The 16,576-nt window shown below is 42.4% G+C and overlaps 1 protein-coding gene across 2 annotated transcripts in view; it reads right to left on the minus strand.

The window, feature by feature from the left end:
* The window catches only part of sos1 (son of sevenless homolog 1 (Drosophila)), a 70,438-nt gene that overhangs the window by 20,137 nt on the left and 33,725 nt on the right, over positions 1-16,576 (minus strand). For both annotated transcript variants that reach the window (XM_029776579.1, XM_029776580.1), the window contains exons 9-10: positions 16,102-16,229; positions 12,489-13,150 (exon numbers count right to left, since the gene is read on the minus strand). In XM_029776579.1, the coding sequence (XP_029632439.1) occupies positions 12,489-13,150; positions 16,102-16,229 (790 nt within the window). The remainder of the gene's footprint in view (positions 1-12,488; positions 13,151-16,101; positions 16,230-16,576) is intronic.

A 16,576-nucleotide genomic window follows, 5' to 3' on the forward strand; every position in this document is an offset into this window, starting at 1 on the left:
CTATATTGTAGAACAATAGTGAAGACATCAAAACTATGAAATAACACACATGGAATTATGTTGTAACCAAAAGGGTTAAACAAATCAAAATATATTTTATATATGAGATTCTTCAATGTAGCCACCCTTTGCCTTGACGACAGCTTTCCACACTCTTGGCATTCTCTCAACCAGCTTCATGAGGTAGTCACCTGGAATGAATTTCAACTAACAGGTGTTCCTTGTTAAAAGTTTACTTGTGGAATTGTTTTCCTTCTTAATGCATTTGAGACAGTTGTGTTGTGACAAAGTAGGGGTGGTATACAGAAGATAGCGCTATGTGGTAAAATACAAACAAATCAAACTTTATTTGTCACATGCGCCGAATACAACAAGTGTAGACTTTATCGTGAAATGCTTACGTACAAGCCCTTAACCAACAGTGCAGTTCAAGAAGAGTTTAGTTTATTTGGTAAATATTTTCTTAAGTAAAAAATAAAGTAACAATAACAAGGCTATATACAGGGGGTACCGGTACAGAGTCAGTGTGCGGGGGTACAAGTTAGTTGAGGTAATTTGTACATGTACAGTTGAAGTCGGAAGTTTACATACACCTTAGCGAAATACATATAAACTCAGTTTTTCACAATTCCTGACATTTCATCCTAGTAAAAATACCCTGTCTTAGGTCAAGTTAGGATCACCACTTTATTTTAAGAATGTGAAATGTCAGAATAATAGTAGAGAGAATTATTTATTTCAGCTTTTATTTCTTTCATCACATTCCCAGTGGGTCAGAAGTTTACATACACTCAATTAGTATTTGGTAGCATTGCCTTTAAATTGTTTAACTTGGGTCAAACGTTTTGGGTAGCCTTCCACAAGCTTCTCACAATAAGTTGGGTGAATTTTGGCTCATTCACACGTGACAGAGCTGGTGTAACTGAGTCAGGTTTGTAGGCCTCCTTGCTCGCACATGCTTTTTCAGCTCTGCCCACACATTTTCTATAGGATTGAGATCAGGGCTTTGTGATGGTCACTCCAATACTTTGACGTTGTTGTCCTTAAGCCATTTTGCCACAACTTTAGAAGTATGCTTGGGGTCATTGTCCATTTGGAAGACCCATTTGCGACCAAGCTTTAACTTCCTGATTGATGTCTTGAGATGTTGCTTCAATATATCCACATCATTTTCCTCCCTCATGATGCCATCTATTTTGTGAAGTGCACCAGTCCCTCCTGCAGCAAAGTTCCCCCACAACATGACGCTTCCACCCCCGTGCTTCACGGTTGGGATGGTGTTCTTCGGCTTGCAAACCTCCCCCTTTTTCCTCCAAACATAACGATGGACATTATGGTCAAACAGTTCTATTTTTGTTTCATCAGACTAGAGGACATTTCTCCAAAAAGTACGATCTTTGTCCCGATGTGCAGTTGCAAACCGTAGTCTGGCTTTTTTTTTATGGCGGTTTTGGAGCAGTGGCTTCTTCCTTGCTGAGCGGCCATTCAGGTTATGTCGATATAGGTCTCGTTTTACTGTGGATATAGATACTTTTGTACCCGTTTCCTCCAGCATCTTCACAAGCTCCTTTGCTGTTGTTCTGGGATTGATTTGCACTTTTTGCACGAAAGTACGTTCATCTCTAGGACACTGAGTGGTACGACGGCTGCGTGGTCCCATGGTGTTTATACTTGCGTACTATTGTTTGTACAGATGAACGTGGTACCTTCAGGCGTTTGGAAATTGCTCCCAAGAATGAACCAGACTTGTGGAGGTCTACACAAGACTTGTGGGGCTGTAGTGGACCCACAACCCACTACAGCCCTGTTGATGTTAATGGGGGCCTGTTCGGCCCGCCTTTTCCTGTATTCCACGATCAGCTCCATTGTCTTGCTCACATTGAGGGAGAGGTTGTTGCCCTGGTACCACACTGCCAGGTCTCTGACCTCCTGACCTCCCTATAGGCTGTGTCATCGTTGTCGGTGATCAGGCCTACCACTGTTGTGTGAACAGGGAGTACAGGAGGAGACTAAGTACACACACCTGAGGGGCCCCAGTGTTGAGGATCAGCGTGGCAGATGTGTTGTTGACACCCTTACCACCTGGGGGCGGCCCGTCAGAAAGTCCATGATCCAGTTGCAGAGGAAGGTGTTTAGTCCCAGAGTCCTTAGCTTAGTGATGAGCTTCGTGGGCATTATGGTGTTGAATGCTGAGCTTTAGACAATGAACAGCATTCTGACATAGGTGTTCCTTATGTCCAGGTGGGAAAGGGCAGTGTGGAGTGCAATTGAGATTGCGTCATCTGTGGATCTGTCGGCTGCCGAGAGCGTTATCACACAGATCCAGAACAGCTGGTGCTCTCATGCATGCTTCAGTGTTGCTTGCCTCGAAGCGAGCATAAAAGGCACTTAGCTTGTCTGGTAGGCTCGCGTAACTGGGCAGCTCGTGTCTGGGTTTCCCTTTGTAGTCCGAAACAGTTTTCAAGCCTGCCACATCCGACGAGCGTCAGAGCCGGTGTAGTAGGATTCAATCTTAATCCTGTATTGACGCTTTGCTTGTTTGATGGGTCGTCTGAGGGCATAGCGGGATTTCTTGTAAGCGTCCGGATTAGTGTCCCGCTCCTTGAAAGTGGCAGCTCCAGCCTTTAGCTTGATGCGAATGTTGCCTGTAATCCATGGCTTCTGGTTGGTATATGTACGTACGGTCACGCCACTGTGGGGACGACGTTGTCGATGCACTTATTGATGAAGCTGATGACTGAGGTGGTATACTCCTCAATGCCATTGGATGAATCCTGAAACATATTCCAGTCTGTGCTAGCAAAACAACTCTGTAGCGTAGCATGCGCTTCATCTAACCACTTCCATATTGAGCGAGACACTGGTACTCCCTGCTTTAGTTTTAGCAAGAATAAGGAGGATAGAACTATGGTCAGATTTGCCAAATGGAGGGCGGGGGAGAGTTTTGTTTGCATCTCTGTGTGTGGAGTAAAGGTGTTGCAGAGTTTTTTTTCCTCTGGTAGCACGTGACATGCTTGTAAAAATCTGGTGAAATTGATTTACGTTTGCCTGCATTTGATGCTGGATGAGCATTTTCTTGCTTGCTTATGGCCTTATAGTTGGTTGAGTGCGGTCTTAGTGCCAGCATCGGTCTGTGGTGGTAAATAGACGGCTACGAATAATATGAGAACTGTCTTGGTAGATAGTGTGGTCTATAGCTTATCTTAAGGTACTCTACCTCAGGCAAGCAATACGTTGAGACTTCTTTGATATTAGACATCGCGCACCAAGTCCATACTATTGCAAGAACAGCTCAAATAAGCAAAGAGAAACGACAGTCCATTACTTTAAGACAGAGAGGTCAGTCAATACGGAACATTTCAAGAACTTTGAAAGTTTCTTCAAGTGCAGTCGCAAAAACCATCAAGCGCAATGATGAAACTAGCTCTTATGAGGACGGCCACAGGAAAGGAAGACCCAGAGTTAACTCTACCGCAGAGGATAAGTTCATTGAAGTTAACTGCACCTCAGATTGAAGCACAAATAAATGCTTCATAGAGTTCAAGTAACAGACAAACAACAACTGTTCAGAGGAGACTACGTGAAATCAGGCATTCATGGTCAAATTGCTGCAAAGAAAGCACTACTAAAAGGACACCAATAACAAGAAGAGACTTGCTTAGGCCAAGAAACACAAGCAATGGACATTTGATATTTTTAAAATATTTTTGGTTCCAACTGCCTTGTCTTTGTGGAACGCAGAGTAGGTGAACGGATGATCTCCGCATGTGTGGTTCCCACCGTGAAGCATGGAGGAGGTGGTGTGATGGTGCTTTGCTGGTGACATGGTCTGTGATTTATTTAGAGGCACACTTAACCAGCATGGCTACCACAGCATTCTGCAGCATTACGCCATCCCATCTGGTTAGCACTTAGTGGGACTATCATTTGTTTTTCAACAGGACAATGACCCAAAACACCTCCAGGTTGTGTAAGGGCTATTTGACCAAGGAAAGTGATGGAGTGCTGCATCAGATGACCTGGCCTCCACAATCACCCATCCTCAACCCAATTGAGATGGTTTGGGATGAGTTGTTCCAGAGTGAAGGAAAAGCAGCCAACAAATGCTCAGCATATGTGGGAACTCCAAGACTGTTGGAAAAGCATTGCAGGTGAAGCTGGTTGAGAGAATGCCAAGTGTGCGCAAAACTGTCAGAAATGCAAAGGGTGGCTACTTTGAAGAATTTCAAATATAAAATATATTTTGATTTGTTTAAGCCTTTTTTGGTTACTAAATGATTCCATATGTGTTATTTCATAGTTTTGTGTTTTCACTATTATTCAATGTAGAAAATATAAAAAATTAAGAAAAACCCTTGAATGAGTAGTCGTGTCCAAACTTATGACTCGTACTGTAAATATGTATAGGGGTAAGGTGACTAGGCATCAGGATGATATAATAAACAGAGTAGCAGCCTATATGATGATTGTGTGTGTGTGTGTGTGTGTGTGTGTGTGTGTGTGTGTGTGTGTGTGTGTGTGTGTGTGTATAGAGTCAGTATAAATGTGTGTGCATGTTGTGTGTGAGCAAATGGTCCCTCTCACACTCACGAAAAAGTATTCAGACCCCTTGACTTTCCACATTTTGTTACGTTACATATTCTAAAATGGATTAAATAAAAATTGCTTATCAATCTACACACAATAACCTATAATGACAAAACGAAAACAGTTTTTTTAGAAATGTTAGCAAATGTATTACAAATAAAAAACAAATACTTTATTTACATAAGTATTCAGACCCTTTGCAATGAGACTAGAAATTGAGCTCAGGTGCATCCTGTTCCCATTGATCATCCTTGAGATGTTTCTACAACTTGATTGGAGTCCACCTTTGGTATATTCAATTGAATGAACATGATTTGGAAAGGCACACACCTGTCTATACAAAGTCTCACAGTTGACTATGCATGTCAGAGCAAAACCAAGCCATGAGGTCAAAGGAATTGTTTGTAGAGCTCAGAGACAGGATGGTGTCAAGGCACAGATCTGGGGAAGGGTACCAAAACCTTTCTGCAGCATTGAAGGTCCCCAAGAACACACTGGCCGCAATCATTCTTAAATGGAATACGTTTGGAACTACCAAGACTCTTCCTAGAGTTGGCTGCACGGCCAAACTGAGCAATCGGGGGAGAAGGGCCGTGGTCAGGGAGGTGATCAAGAACCCGATGGTCACTCTGACAGCTCTCCAGAGTTCCTCTGTGGAGATGGGAGAACCTTCCAGAAGGACAACCATATCTGCAGCACTCCACCAATCAGGCCTTTATGGTAGAGTGGCCAGGCTAAAGCCACTCATCAGTAAAAGGCACATGAGAGCCCACTTGGAGTTTGCCAAAAGGCACCTAAAGGACTCTCAGACGAAGGACTCAGACCATTCTTGATGAAAACCTGCTCCAGAGTGCTCAGGACCTCAGACTAGGGTGAAGGTTCACCTTCCACCAGGACAACGACCCAAAGCACACAGCCAAGACAACACAGGAGTGGTTTAGGGACAAGTCTCCAAATGTCCTTGAGTGGCCCAGACAGAGCCCGGACTTGAACCCAATCTAACATCTCTGGAGAGACCTGGAAATAGCTGTGCAGCGACACTCCCCATCCAACCTGACAGAGCTTGAGAGGATCTGCAGAGAAGTATGGGAGAAACTCCCCAAATACAGGTGTGGCAAGCTTTTAGCGTCCTACCCAAGAAGACTTGAGGCTGTAATCGCTGCCAAAAGTGATTCAACAAAGTACTGAGTAAAGGGTCTGAATACTTACGTAAATGTGATATTTTTTTAAATATATTTTTTATATACATTTGCAAACATTTCTAAAAAACGTTTTTTTGCTTTGTCATTATGGGGTATTGTGTGTAGATTGACGAGGCGAAAAAAAGTATTTAATCCATTTTAGAATAAGGCTGTAATGTAACAAAATGTGGAAAAAGTCAAGGGGTCTGAATACTTTTCAAATGCACTGTATTATAGATCATTTGAAAGGTCATGAAAGAACCACTTGTCAAATAAAGTTTCAAATGTATCCGGGTGTCCTTTTTAATGGCTTACAGGTCATTCGGATATGCAGTGGTGTAAACTACTTAAGTAATTTTTTGAAGTATTTATACTTAAGCAGTACTTTAGTGCATCTGTAATTTACTATTTACTCCATACATTTTCCCTGACACCCATAAGTACTCGTTACATTTCCAATTCACACACATCAAGATAACATCCCTGGTCATCCCTACTGCCGCTGATCTGGCGGACTCACTAAACACAAATGCGTCATTTGTAAATTATGTCTGAGTGTTGGAGTGTGCCCCTGGCTATCCATCAATATAAATATATTTAAAAATTGTGCCGTCTGGTTTGCTTAATATAAGGAATTTTTAATGGTTGGTTTATACTTCTCCTTTTGATACTTAAATACATTTTAGCAGTTCCGTTTACTTTTGATACTTAAGTACATTTAAAACCAAATACTTTTACTCAAGTAGTATTTCACTGGGTGACTTTCACTTGAGTAATTTTCTATTAAGGCATCTTTACTTTTACTCAAGACAATTGAGTACTTTTTCCACCACTGCTGTTATGTACCAGAGGGGTCAATGGTCAACATTCTGTTGACCTGAACATTCCGAAAATGTGTCTGAATCTCTAAGCTTTCCAATGACAAGATTAAAGGGTACAAGTGAGCAATAACTTGTTGTATAGTGATATTGTTTGTCATAGGGTAAAATCCCTATGGGAAAAACAGATGGGATGAAAGACAACACGCAGAAAGCTACCATTGCTGCACTGCTATCACACATTTTCCAACTCTAGGGACATAGACCTTCAAAATAATCACTAAGAGACATCGTTGTCCCAAGTGAGCCCGACCGACCCTCCTGGCTCATGGACTATATGGATTCTTGATTACAATTTATGGCAAAAGAGAAGCATAGTTCCATGCAAATTGTAATGCAGATAGTCAGGACAGAGAGATAAGAGAAAAAGTATGTGTTGTCCCTGCCCTGCTGTCTCCTGGGTGGGAGTAGGGTGTGTGTCCAGGCATGAGGTGCATCGCACAGGAAGCACCTTTTTCCCCTTTTCAAATTACCCTGGCCACACAGACACACTTTTCCTCAAAAGGCTTGTTTCCCTTGGCTTATTTGAAATCAGTAGCACACAGACTGTTGGAAACTAAAAAGGAAAATAGTGGCCTATATTTACACCCTACTCTTTATTCGGGGGAGGAAGTTTACACAGGGGTGTGAGCTGGACAGTCCACCCATAAGAGGAATGTTCTCTCCTGGCTTTGTATTGTGCTGGAATAACCTTGGACCAGTGTTTTTTAACTCCAGTCCTTCAATACTCCCCACAGCACACAGGTTAGGTGTAGCCCAGAACAAGCGCACCTTAATCAACTAGTCTTCTAATCATCAAGCACTTGGGTTAGTTGAATCAGGTGTGCTTCAACAAAAGTGGACAGTTTGGGGGTACTGATGGACCACAGTTGAGAAACACTGCTCTAGACTTGCAAAGACAAAACCCAAACATATGTGTAAGTTCAGAAAGGATTCCGTGCTGAACAAAGGAGAACTTGTGTCTTTAAGAAGATTTTATACAACACCTGTATGGTTGCATGACACTGAATAACAATGCATAGAAACAGACCAAATTCAGAAGCGCTTGGCCTAAATGTTTTGCTCCCCAGATTACCAGAGCCCACATCCACTTGGACTTTGAGCGATTGAATTTGGTGATTTATTTCCCCAAAACGACGTCATTACTTTTAATTAATGAAGAGCTTATTGGTCCAATCGCAGCCTTGTATCTGTTTAGGTACAATGGCACCTGTCAGTAGAAAAGAATACAGACCCCATGGTCTAAGAACTACTATGCATGCTGGGTCATTTAGCCTTTCTAATTAGTGACTTCTCACGAAACCCAGACAAAGAATGACTATGATTTTCTGAATTTTCACGAAATATAATCCATAGAACAGTCCTTAGGTTGAAGGATTGTTGACATATATTTGACATTGGTATCTAAAAGCATAATTGAGAAAGAATTAATACAAGTTGGCATATTTCTGACATTTTGGCCTTATCCAGGCCTCCTTTAAAACTCTATAGTGTTTCATCTGTAGGTGCTGCTAAGCAAACATTGGTGTCATATTAAGTTTTATTGCTTGCTCTGTAATATGAGTAGTAATTTGGTTTCAATCACTTTTTCTACATTAATTTATGAATATAGAACAATAAAACATGAAGATTTTGATTTTTTGATTTGGCATTTAAAAAAATATAGCCTACTCTACAGGCATATCAAAGTTCCAGATGGGATCTCTGCTAATCTTAGAGTCATGATCCAATTTGTAAGCATTACCAACAGTGAACGTGAAAATGTATTCAAAATGGTCGCCCTCTGCTGGTGATATGCAGGATACAAGTAAAAGGAGGGCTGTGATTGGTTACATTGCCTACTACGCCAATTTCTCTATATAAAATGGGCCATAACTTTAAAACTAGCTGAGATCCCACTCTGGAACTTTGATATGCCTGTAGAGCATATTATGTTCCACAATATAATGAAAATTCTTTAGTGGTAAAGCTTCATAAGACAATTTCTGCTTTGTAGCACCTACAGATGAAGCATTATGGAGTCTTAAAGGAGGCCTGGGTAAGCACAAAATGTCATAAATATGCCAACTTTTAGATAAATACAGTTGAAGTCGAAAGTTTACATACACCTTAGCCAAATACATTTAAACTCAGTTTTTCCCAATTCCTGACATTTCATCCTAGTAAAAATTCCTCGTCTTAGGTCAGTTAGGATCACCACTTTATTTTAAGAATGTGAAATGTCAGAATGATAGTAGAGAGAATGATTTATTTCAGCTTTTATTTCTTTCATCACATTCCCAGTGGGTCAGAAGTTTACATACACTCAATTAGTATTTGGTAGCATTGTCTTTAAATTGTTTAACTTGGGTCAAACGTTTTGGGTAGCCTTCCACAAGCTTCCCACAATAAGTTGGGTGAATGTTGGCCCATTCTTCCTTACAGAGCTGGTGTAACAGTCAGGTTTGTAGGCCTCCTTGCTCGCACACACCTTTTCAGTTCTGCCCACAAATTTTCTATAGGATTGAGGTCAGGGCTTTGTGTTGGTCACTCCAATACCTTGACTGTGTTGTTCTTAAGCCATTTTGCCACAACTTTGGAAGTATGCTTGGGGTCATTGTCCATTTGGAAGACCCATTTGCGACCAAGCTTTAACTTCCTGACTGATGTCTTGAGATGTTGCTTCAATATATGCACATCATTTTCCTCCCTCATGATGCCATCTATTTTGTGAAGTACACCAGTCCCTCCAGCAGCAAAGAACCCCACAACATGACGCTTTCTGAGGTCTTGGCAGACTTCTTTTCATTTTCCCATGATGTCAAGCAAAGAGGCACTGAGTTTGAAGGTAGGCCTTGAAATACTTCTACAGGTACACCTCCAATAGGCTAATTGACATCATTTGAGTCAATCAGAAGCCATGAAATCATTTTCTGGAATTTTCCAAGCTGTTTAAAGGCACAGTCAACTTAGTGTATGTAAACTTCTGAACCCTACTGGAATTGTGATACAATGAATTATAAGTGAAATAATCTGTCTGTAAACAATTGTTGGAAAAATTACTTGTGTCATGCACAATGTAGATGTCCTAACCGACTTGCCAAAACTATAGCTTGTTAACAAGAAATGTGTGGAGTGGTTGAAAAACAAGTCTTAATGAATACAACCTAAGTATGTAAACTTCCGACCTCAACTGTATATGTCAACAACCCTGTCTCCAAAGGACTATTTTACGGATTACATTTCGTGAACATCCTGAAAATCATGGCATCTTTTTGTTTGGCTTTAGTGAGGAATCACTAAAGGAGTTCAGGTGTCACTGAAGTCTGCAAAGTGATTAGCTCAACAACACTGTAATGGCTAGCTCACCAACATTCCACAAAGGGCTGTATTTAGATTGTATTTTTATTTAACCTTTATTTAACTAGGCAAGTCAGTTAAGAACAAATTCTTATTTACAATCACGGCCTACCAAAAGGCAAAAGGCTCCTGCGTGGACAGAGGCCTGGGATTAAAAATAAAAAATATATACAATATAAAAATAGGACAAAACACACATCACAACAAGAGAGACAACACTACATAAAGAGAGACCTAAGACAACAACATAGCAAGGCAGCAACACATGACAACACAGCATGGTAGAAACATTGTAGCAGCACAAAACATGGTACAAACATTATTGGGCACAGACAACAGCACAAAGGGAAAAAAGGTAGAGACAAAAATACATCACACAAAGCTGCCACAACTGTCAGTAAGAGAGTCCATGATTGAGTCTTTGAATGAAGAGATTGAAATAAAACTGTCCAGTTTGAGTGTTTGTTGCGGCTCGTTCCAGTCGCTAGCTGCGGCAAACTGAAAAGAGGAGCGACCCAGGGATGTGTGCGCTTTGGGGACCTTTAACAGAATGTGACTGGCAGAACGGGTGTTGTATGTGGAGGATGAAGGCTGCAGTAGATATCTCAGATAGCGGGGAGTGAGGCCTAAGAGGCTTTTATAAATAAGCATCAACCAGTGGAAGTTCAGTATTTTATAACTTGATGTTAGAGGGTTCCTAACCCTGAAAGTAGTCTATGGGCCTGAAAAAAACTGTAATCCGTGGTTTGGTTTTCTTTAAACAGCTACGCACAAGGTGAGGATACTGAACTTCCCCTTTAAACACTAAACAGATAGTAGCAGATCTTTCCTGCCTGTAATTTGCCTAACGGTCGCTTACTAAATGGCAACGTGAAGATGAATAGGCTTCATCCACTTGTTTTTTGTTCTTTATCAGTTCTCGTTGTGTTATCTGGGGCTAAAATGACACTGAAACAAAGCAGGTCATCACATATCCGCGTTCTGACGTCAACTGTGGCCAAATATTTACGAGCAGTGTGAAAACAGCTATAAATGGATGCGGGGATGACGAAAGTGGGGGGAAGAAACAGGCCTTCCACTATCTTGTCTTTTATGTTTAGCATAAACTGCGTTTGCGCCAAGTTCAAGGTTTTGTGTGTAAAACAAGGTGATAACAGGAACAGGCACGCCAGGAACTGGGCAAGTGCATAATTGGATAAACACAAACATTGGAGGTGTACAATGGTGTGGACACGTGAGTAAAAAAAAAAAGTCAGGACAAAATTAACAAGATACAGAAAATATCTAGGTTTCTAGGAATTCGCTTTCACCTGTCCAGTTCTCTCACATTCAGGAAAAAAAAGGTGGAGAGGGAGCCATAAAAGATGCGACCCATGTCTACTTCCTGCTCCTCGTAGCCATATATACTCGTACCTGTATACGGGTTGAAAATAGCATATTTGGGCACTGATAAGCACCTAAATTGGAACACAGTGGCAGTACAATAACATGCAGTGTCAACGTTTATGATCACCATGTATGATGATGGTGGCGTCATACCCTGGGTTGTTCTGAACAGAATGAGCCTGTTTGTCTAAAGCATGACTCTTTTCTATCTGCACCAAAATCACGACCCGTTTCTCTGAATTGCCCTGTGAAAGCCTAACACTGTAAGATAGTATTTTATAACTCAGCTAGTCATCATGTTGGCAATAGAACAAGCTTTCATGATGCCCAGCTGACTCAGATTGCGATTTATAATGGTCCGTTTTTGGATTGCATGAACAACAGTAATTGTGTGACAGCGGTGATGCAGGTCTGTGTTACAAACAAAACAACTACAAGTGTGCTTGCTCTAGTTCCTTAACAGCTCAGCTAGGAGAACACAAAAAAGCACCTTATAGTTGAAGACTGAGTCATTAAAGTGCATTGAAATTACTTAGGAACTCCGCACACCAGTTAGTCCTCGAACTCAAACTATTTTTTATCCGAGGTTGCACCTACCCCACATTTTCCAGGAATATTGTTATCATGTTACTGAATGTATCCAGAGTATTTTCAGATTTCATTATCAACAAACACGGCGAAAAGTACAGTACATGTAAAATGCACATAAAATCAACAGTGTAATGTTTGGATTCAGTCTTGTGAAAGGTGAACTATCGTGTCCTCAACTTTGGTCTAATAATGTTCCCATAATCTCATATTTCTTCTGTAAAAAAACATTTCAATTTAGCCCTATCCATATAGGCCAATTCACACAAGTGTAAAGGGTTAAACCTGTTTAAACACCAAATTGACTCCTATCGACTACTTTTTAACCCCAAAACCCTGCCCCTTCCCCCCTGTTCTACAATGGGAAAGGGTCTGCAAGATGTTCTCTTTCAGGATTTATCAACTACTGTCACTCCACACATCTGAGGGAGGTATTTGTATAGCCCGCTGAATGAAAAAGGCATGCATTTCAAAAGGTCATAACAGGTCAACACAGGAAAACCTTTCTGTGTCGTGTGCTTTTTCTCACCTGCATACATGTGGAAGGTGAGCCTTTCGATGAGCTTGAGCACTGTCCCCGCCTTGATGATAGGGATGCCCGACTTGGACTGCACGTTCTCCTCGAACACCACGTTCTCCTCAGAGTCGGGCGTGGCGAACCGGTAAAGCTCTGCCCCGGGCAGCCTCATTTGCTCCTCCTTCTCCTCCTGCAGCATGGCCGAGTCCAGCATGCGCTCCAGCGTCGAGCGGTACTGCAGCGAGATGAGCGCCGCCATCCAGCCGTTCTTGTCCTCGGCCGACTTGGCAGCGAACACCACGCTGTTGCCGTCTTTGAGGATGATCTCAAAGGCGTGCCGGTACTCGCCCTCCTTGTCGTCCTTGTCGTTGATCTGCACCTTGCGCATGAAGAACTTCTCCTTGAGGCGGTACTCGGCGGTGGACGAGGCGCCAGGCAAGCGCGGCTGGCCGTGGTTGGACTTGCAGCAAATCATCAGGCCGTCGAAGAGGAAGATGTGCCGTTCGTGTTTGGCGCCCACGCGTGTTAGCGTCCCCTCCATGATGAACTCGTTGCAGCACTGGCCGATGTCCTTGCCCTCCCAGCCGTCAATGTTCTTCTGGATCTCGTTCATCTTCTTGATGGCCAGGTGCTTGCCCTTCATCTGCTGGCTGTAGAAGCGGCAGGCCGACTCGCTGGCGCCACCAAAGAGTTTGAGGGGAAAAGTTGAATGTAAGAGAAAGAATATGAGAGAAAAAAAGGGAGAGAGAGGGGGGGAGAGAGAGGTAGGGAAATGTGGGTCTGATGTTCACAGAACAATGACAATGGAAAACAAATCAACAAAGCCAGCGAGACTGAGATGGAGTGTAGGGTCAGTGTGGGTGGCTGAGTTTCTAAAGCAGCGGTATAACTAAACCTAGTCCAGGAGGGGGTTCCTACAGACAACATCTCATTAACAAAACACTGGGTGAGACTGAAGAGACGTGACTGGCATCCCCACCCATAACTATAATCCTGACCCTAACCTTAAAGGAAAATTCCACCCAAAAACAATCTTGTGGTATTTGTTTCATCAGGTTTTCAAGATATATAACTTTCAAATACAGAAATCAGCCAATATGATGCGTTTTGCATATATCTTGATAACTGGATTGCTGACATGTAAAACATTTTGTAACTTTATCAACAGTGGACTAAATACCAAAAGATTGTTTTTGGGTAGAGTTTTCCTTTAACCACACCAATAACCCTAAACTTAACCTAACCAGAACAAATTAGGTAATTTAATATCGGTTTGCTGGTCAGTCATGTCCCTTCAGTTTCCACCCAACACTGGTGGACCAGCAGGCCAATTGACTAGACTTCCTCACCATTCCAGCAGTTGAACAAAACGGTAGTCTACCGAGGAAGGGCCCACACCCATGGTTAACAGGGTGCCTCGGAGGACCAACTGAGAAAGTGCATAAGAATAGAATGAGTCTAAAAGAATAAAGAGCATCTGATTATATTTCTTTGAGCCAGACACTATTTAAATATTGTTTTGGTTCATCATACCTTTAATATGGTCTATGGTATGACTATCATATTCAAAAATGAGGTACGAGTATCTCTCATTCCAGTTATTTTAGGAGCACAATGTAGACTAGTCTTTGTTTTAATCAATCTCTTTATTCTCATATTATACAAATGTCTATTTCAGTCTTTATTCATTATTAAGGGCCATGCCCCCTGTAATAGTTAGGTCATGTGAGGAGTGCGTTCAAAACTCTTTCGGAAATTCACTACGAAAAGACTGGTTTGAGTGAAAACCAGCATATGCGGTGGTCTTTCAAAACCAGAATGACAAAACGTAAGTAAACAGAAGACGAGAAAGCTCTGCGGCCCACCAGAACCAGAATCTCACCTCTACTGCACATGACAAATCAGCTAAGCAATAATAATAATTTCAATGATCACTTCTAAAACCACTACTTAGAATAATAGAACAACATTGAGCCACTGGGGGGGTTAAAAATTTGTTGGGGGTTCTACAATCGATTGAGTGAGAGGGTGATAGGGGATGGAGAAAAAAAATCAACAAGGATTTAACACCCGCTAGTACAGTGCATCTGAACTAGACCTACTAGTAAACAATCGCAGGGGGGAGCTTACTTTGTTTTTCGCGGATGCACCACTCACATCAGCACTCCCGAGAGGCAGGGGAGGCAGGCAAAGCCAACTTGTGCGCGCCTGTCTTCATACCGGCACCTCAAAGTACAGGATGACTGTCAACCGGCCAGAATTAGACTACACTCAAAACTTGCCCCAAAATCTTCAATTCCCAGTCCCATTAAGTGTGAAACTCTAAAAACTATATACAGAAAGAAAGTCAAAACTTTGCCTACTCTCAAGTCTGATCAGAGGTTATATTTGAAGTGCATTTACATTCATCTTTAAACTAGCAGTCTTATGATGAAATGAAGTAGTTAATTAAAGCAAAAAATATATATAAACGAGCATCATTATCAAACCATAATTTATTCCAGGCAGCGTTGGACCTTGCCAGAGCATTAGCGACTAAGAGGTTATTACATTTTTCTAAAGAACAGCAAGCTTGCAAAAGAGCAAGCATAATTCAAATGGCTGTGACAATAGAACTCTTGGGTTGTTCTTTGTTCTGGCTCTTGAAATACAAAGACCCCTAGAGACAGGAAAGGTGTAGCGAAACGGCCAAAGTCAACAAAGGTAACCCTTGTCGGGTACCCCAACTGAGTGTGTCCTCTCGAACCGTCCATTTTAGCCTCCTGTTTGTGTCACCATCCCCACGTTCCCGCCAAAGTATAGGGTGCAAAGACATACCGTAAGATAAGCCATCCTTTCCCCATGAAAAAAAGAAAAAAGAACAGCAACAAAGGGGTAATGTTTGGGGTTTATACCCTACGTCCTCATACTCAACGCTCTTCGCTTCCACGCAGGGAAAGAACGAGCAACAACCGCATGTAACCAAAAAAACACCCTGTTTGCTTCACCAATACAAAAGGAGGGATGGAGAGAAAAATGGTCTGCAAGGTTGGGATGCTAAAGTCCACTGCTGAAAGCAAGGGGATTCTTTTTTTTTCCCCTTTCAAACTCTCTCGCCTTTTTTTTCTTTTCTCAAAGCCGGGAACAATAATACCAGAACAGGACAGCCCAATTCCTGACACAACTTCCCTCCGACAACACAGTGGCGAGCCCCCCTCCAACCCTCTCCCTCCCCCCACAGGTCTATTTTAGGTCCAGAGGGAAACTCAGAACTGAGCTTAGGGTGGGGGGTGTGCAGAGGATGGGAGGAGTACACCAATGAGGCAGTAGTATGAATTGCTGTGTGTGTCTATCGTGATGTGTGCGTTGTGCAAGTGTTAATGCCTCTGAGCATACATAGTGCACATTTGAGACATATCCACCTACTGATGCACATGTGGTACATATGTGCTTCTCTGGTCTGTGCCATGATGTGGGTGTCTGAGTTATCTTTCCATATTTTGCTTGTGGATTTCTATTATTGCATCAGTCAGTGTGTGTGCAAAATGTATTGCGTGTGTCAGAGCTAGCTTCGTATCTTCTTGGGTAAAGAGAACCAGGTGTGGATGGACCAGGAGAGGTTGTAAGTTGGCGCTCCCCTGCCTACCTCAGCCTCCTCTTGGCCATGTTCTTGGAGCAGATCCTCTCCATGCTACTCTGCAGATTGAGCAGCGCCGTGATGGCCTGCTTCAGACACTCCTTGTCCTCCTCGTCCTCACTTTTCTCCTCCAGTTGCTGTGGAAAAAGGTGGGGGTCAGAGAAAGAGTGGGTAGAGAATAAAATGTTGGGTCAGGTGGTTTCGCTGGTAGGGGGAGTCCGGTGAAGGATCATGATGCGGTCGGTATAAGGCCAAACTCATGAGCAAGATTAGGGCTGAGTAAAGAATAAATTCTTCATCGTTCGCCCTCTCCATCATTCTCTTATTCCCAACCCCCTCAACTCCAGTGTTTTCCCCTTAATTCTTACTTTCTTTAGCGACGACCTAGGAACAAAATGGCTACCAACATTCAACTGACACCACATGACCCTTTGTGATATACCACGCAAGTCTTGCCCTCCCTCTTTATATATACAGTGCATTC

The sequence above is a fragment of the Salmo trutta genome, chromosome 14 (genome assembly GCF_901001165.1).
Source record: "Salmo trutta chromosome 14, fSalTru1.1, whole genome shotgun sequence".
Lineage (NCBI taxonomy): Eukaryota > Metazoa > Chordata > Actinopteri > Salmoniformes > Salmonidae > Salmo > Salmo trutta.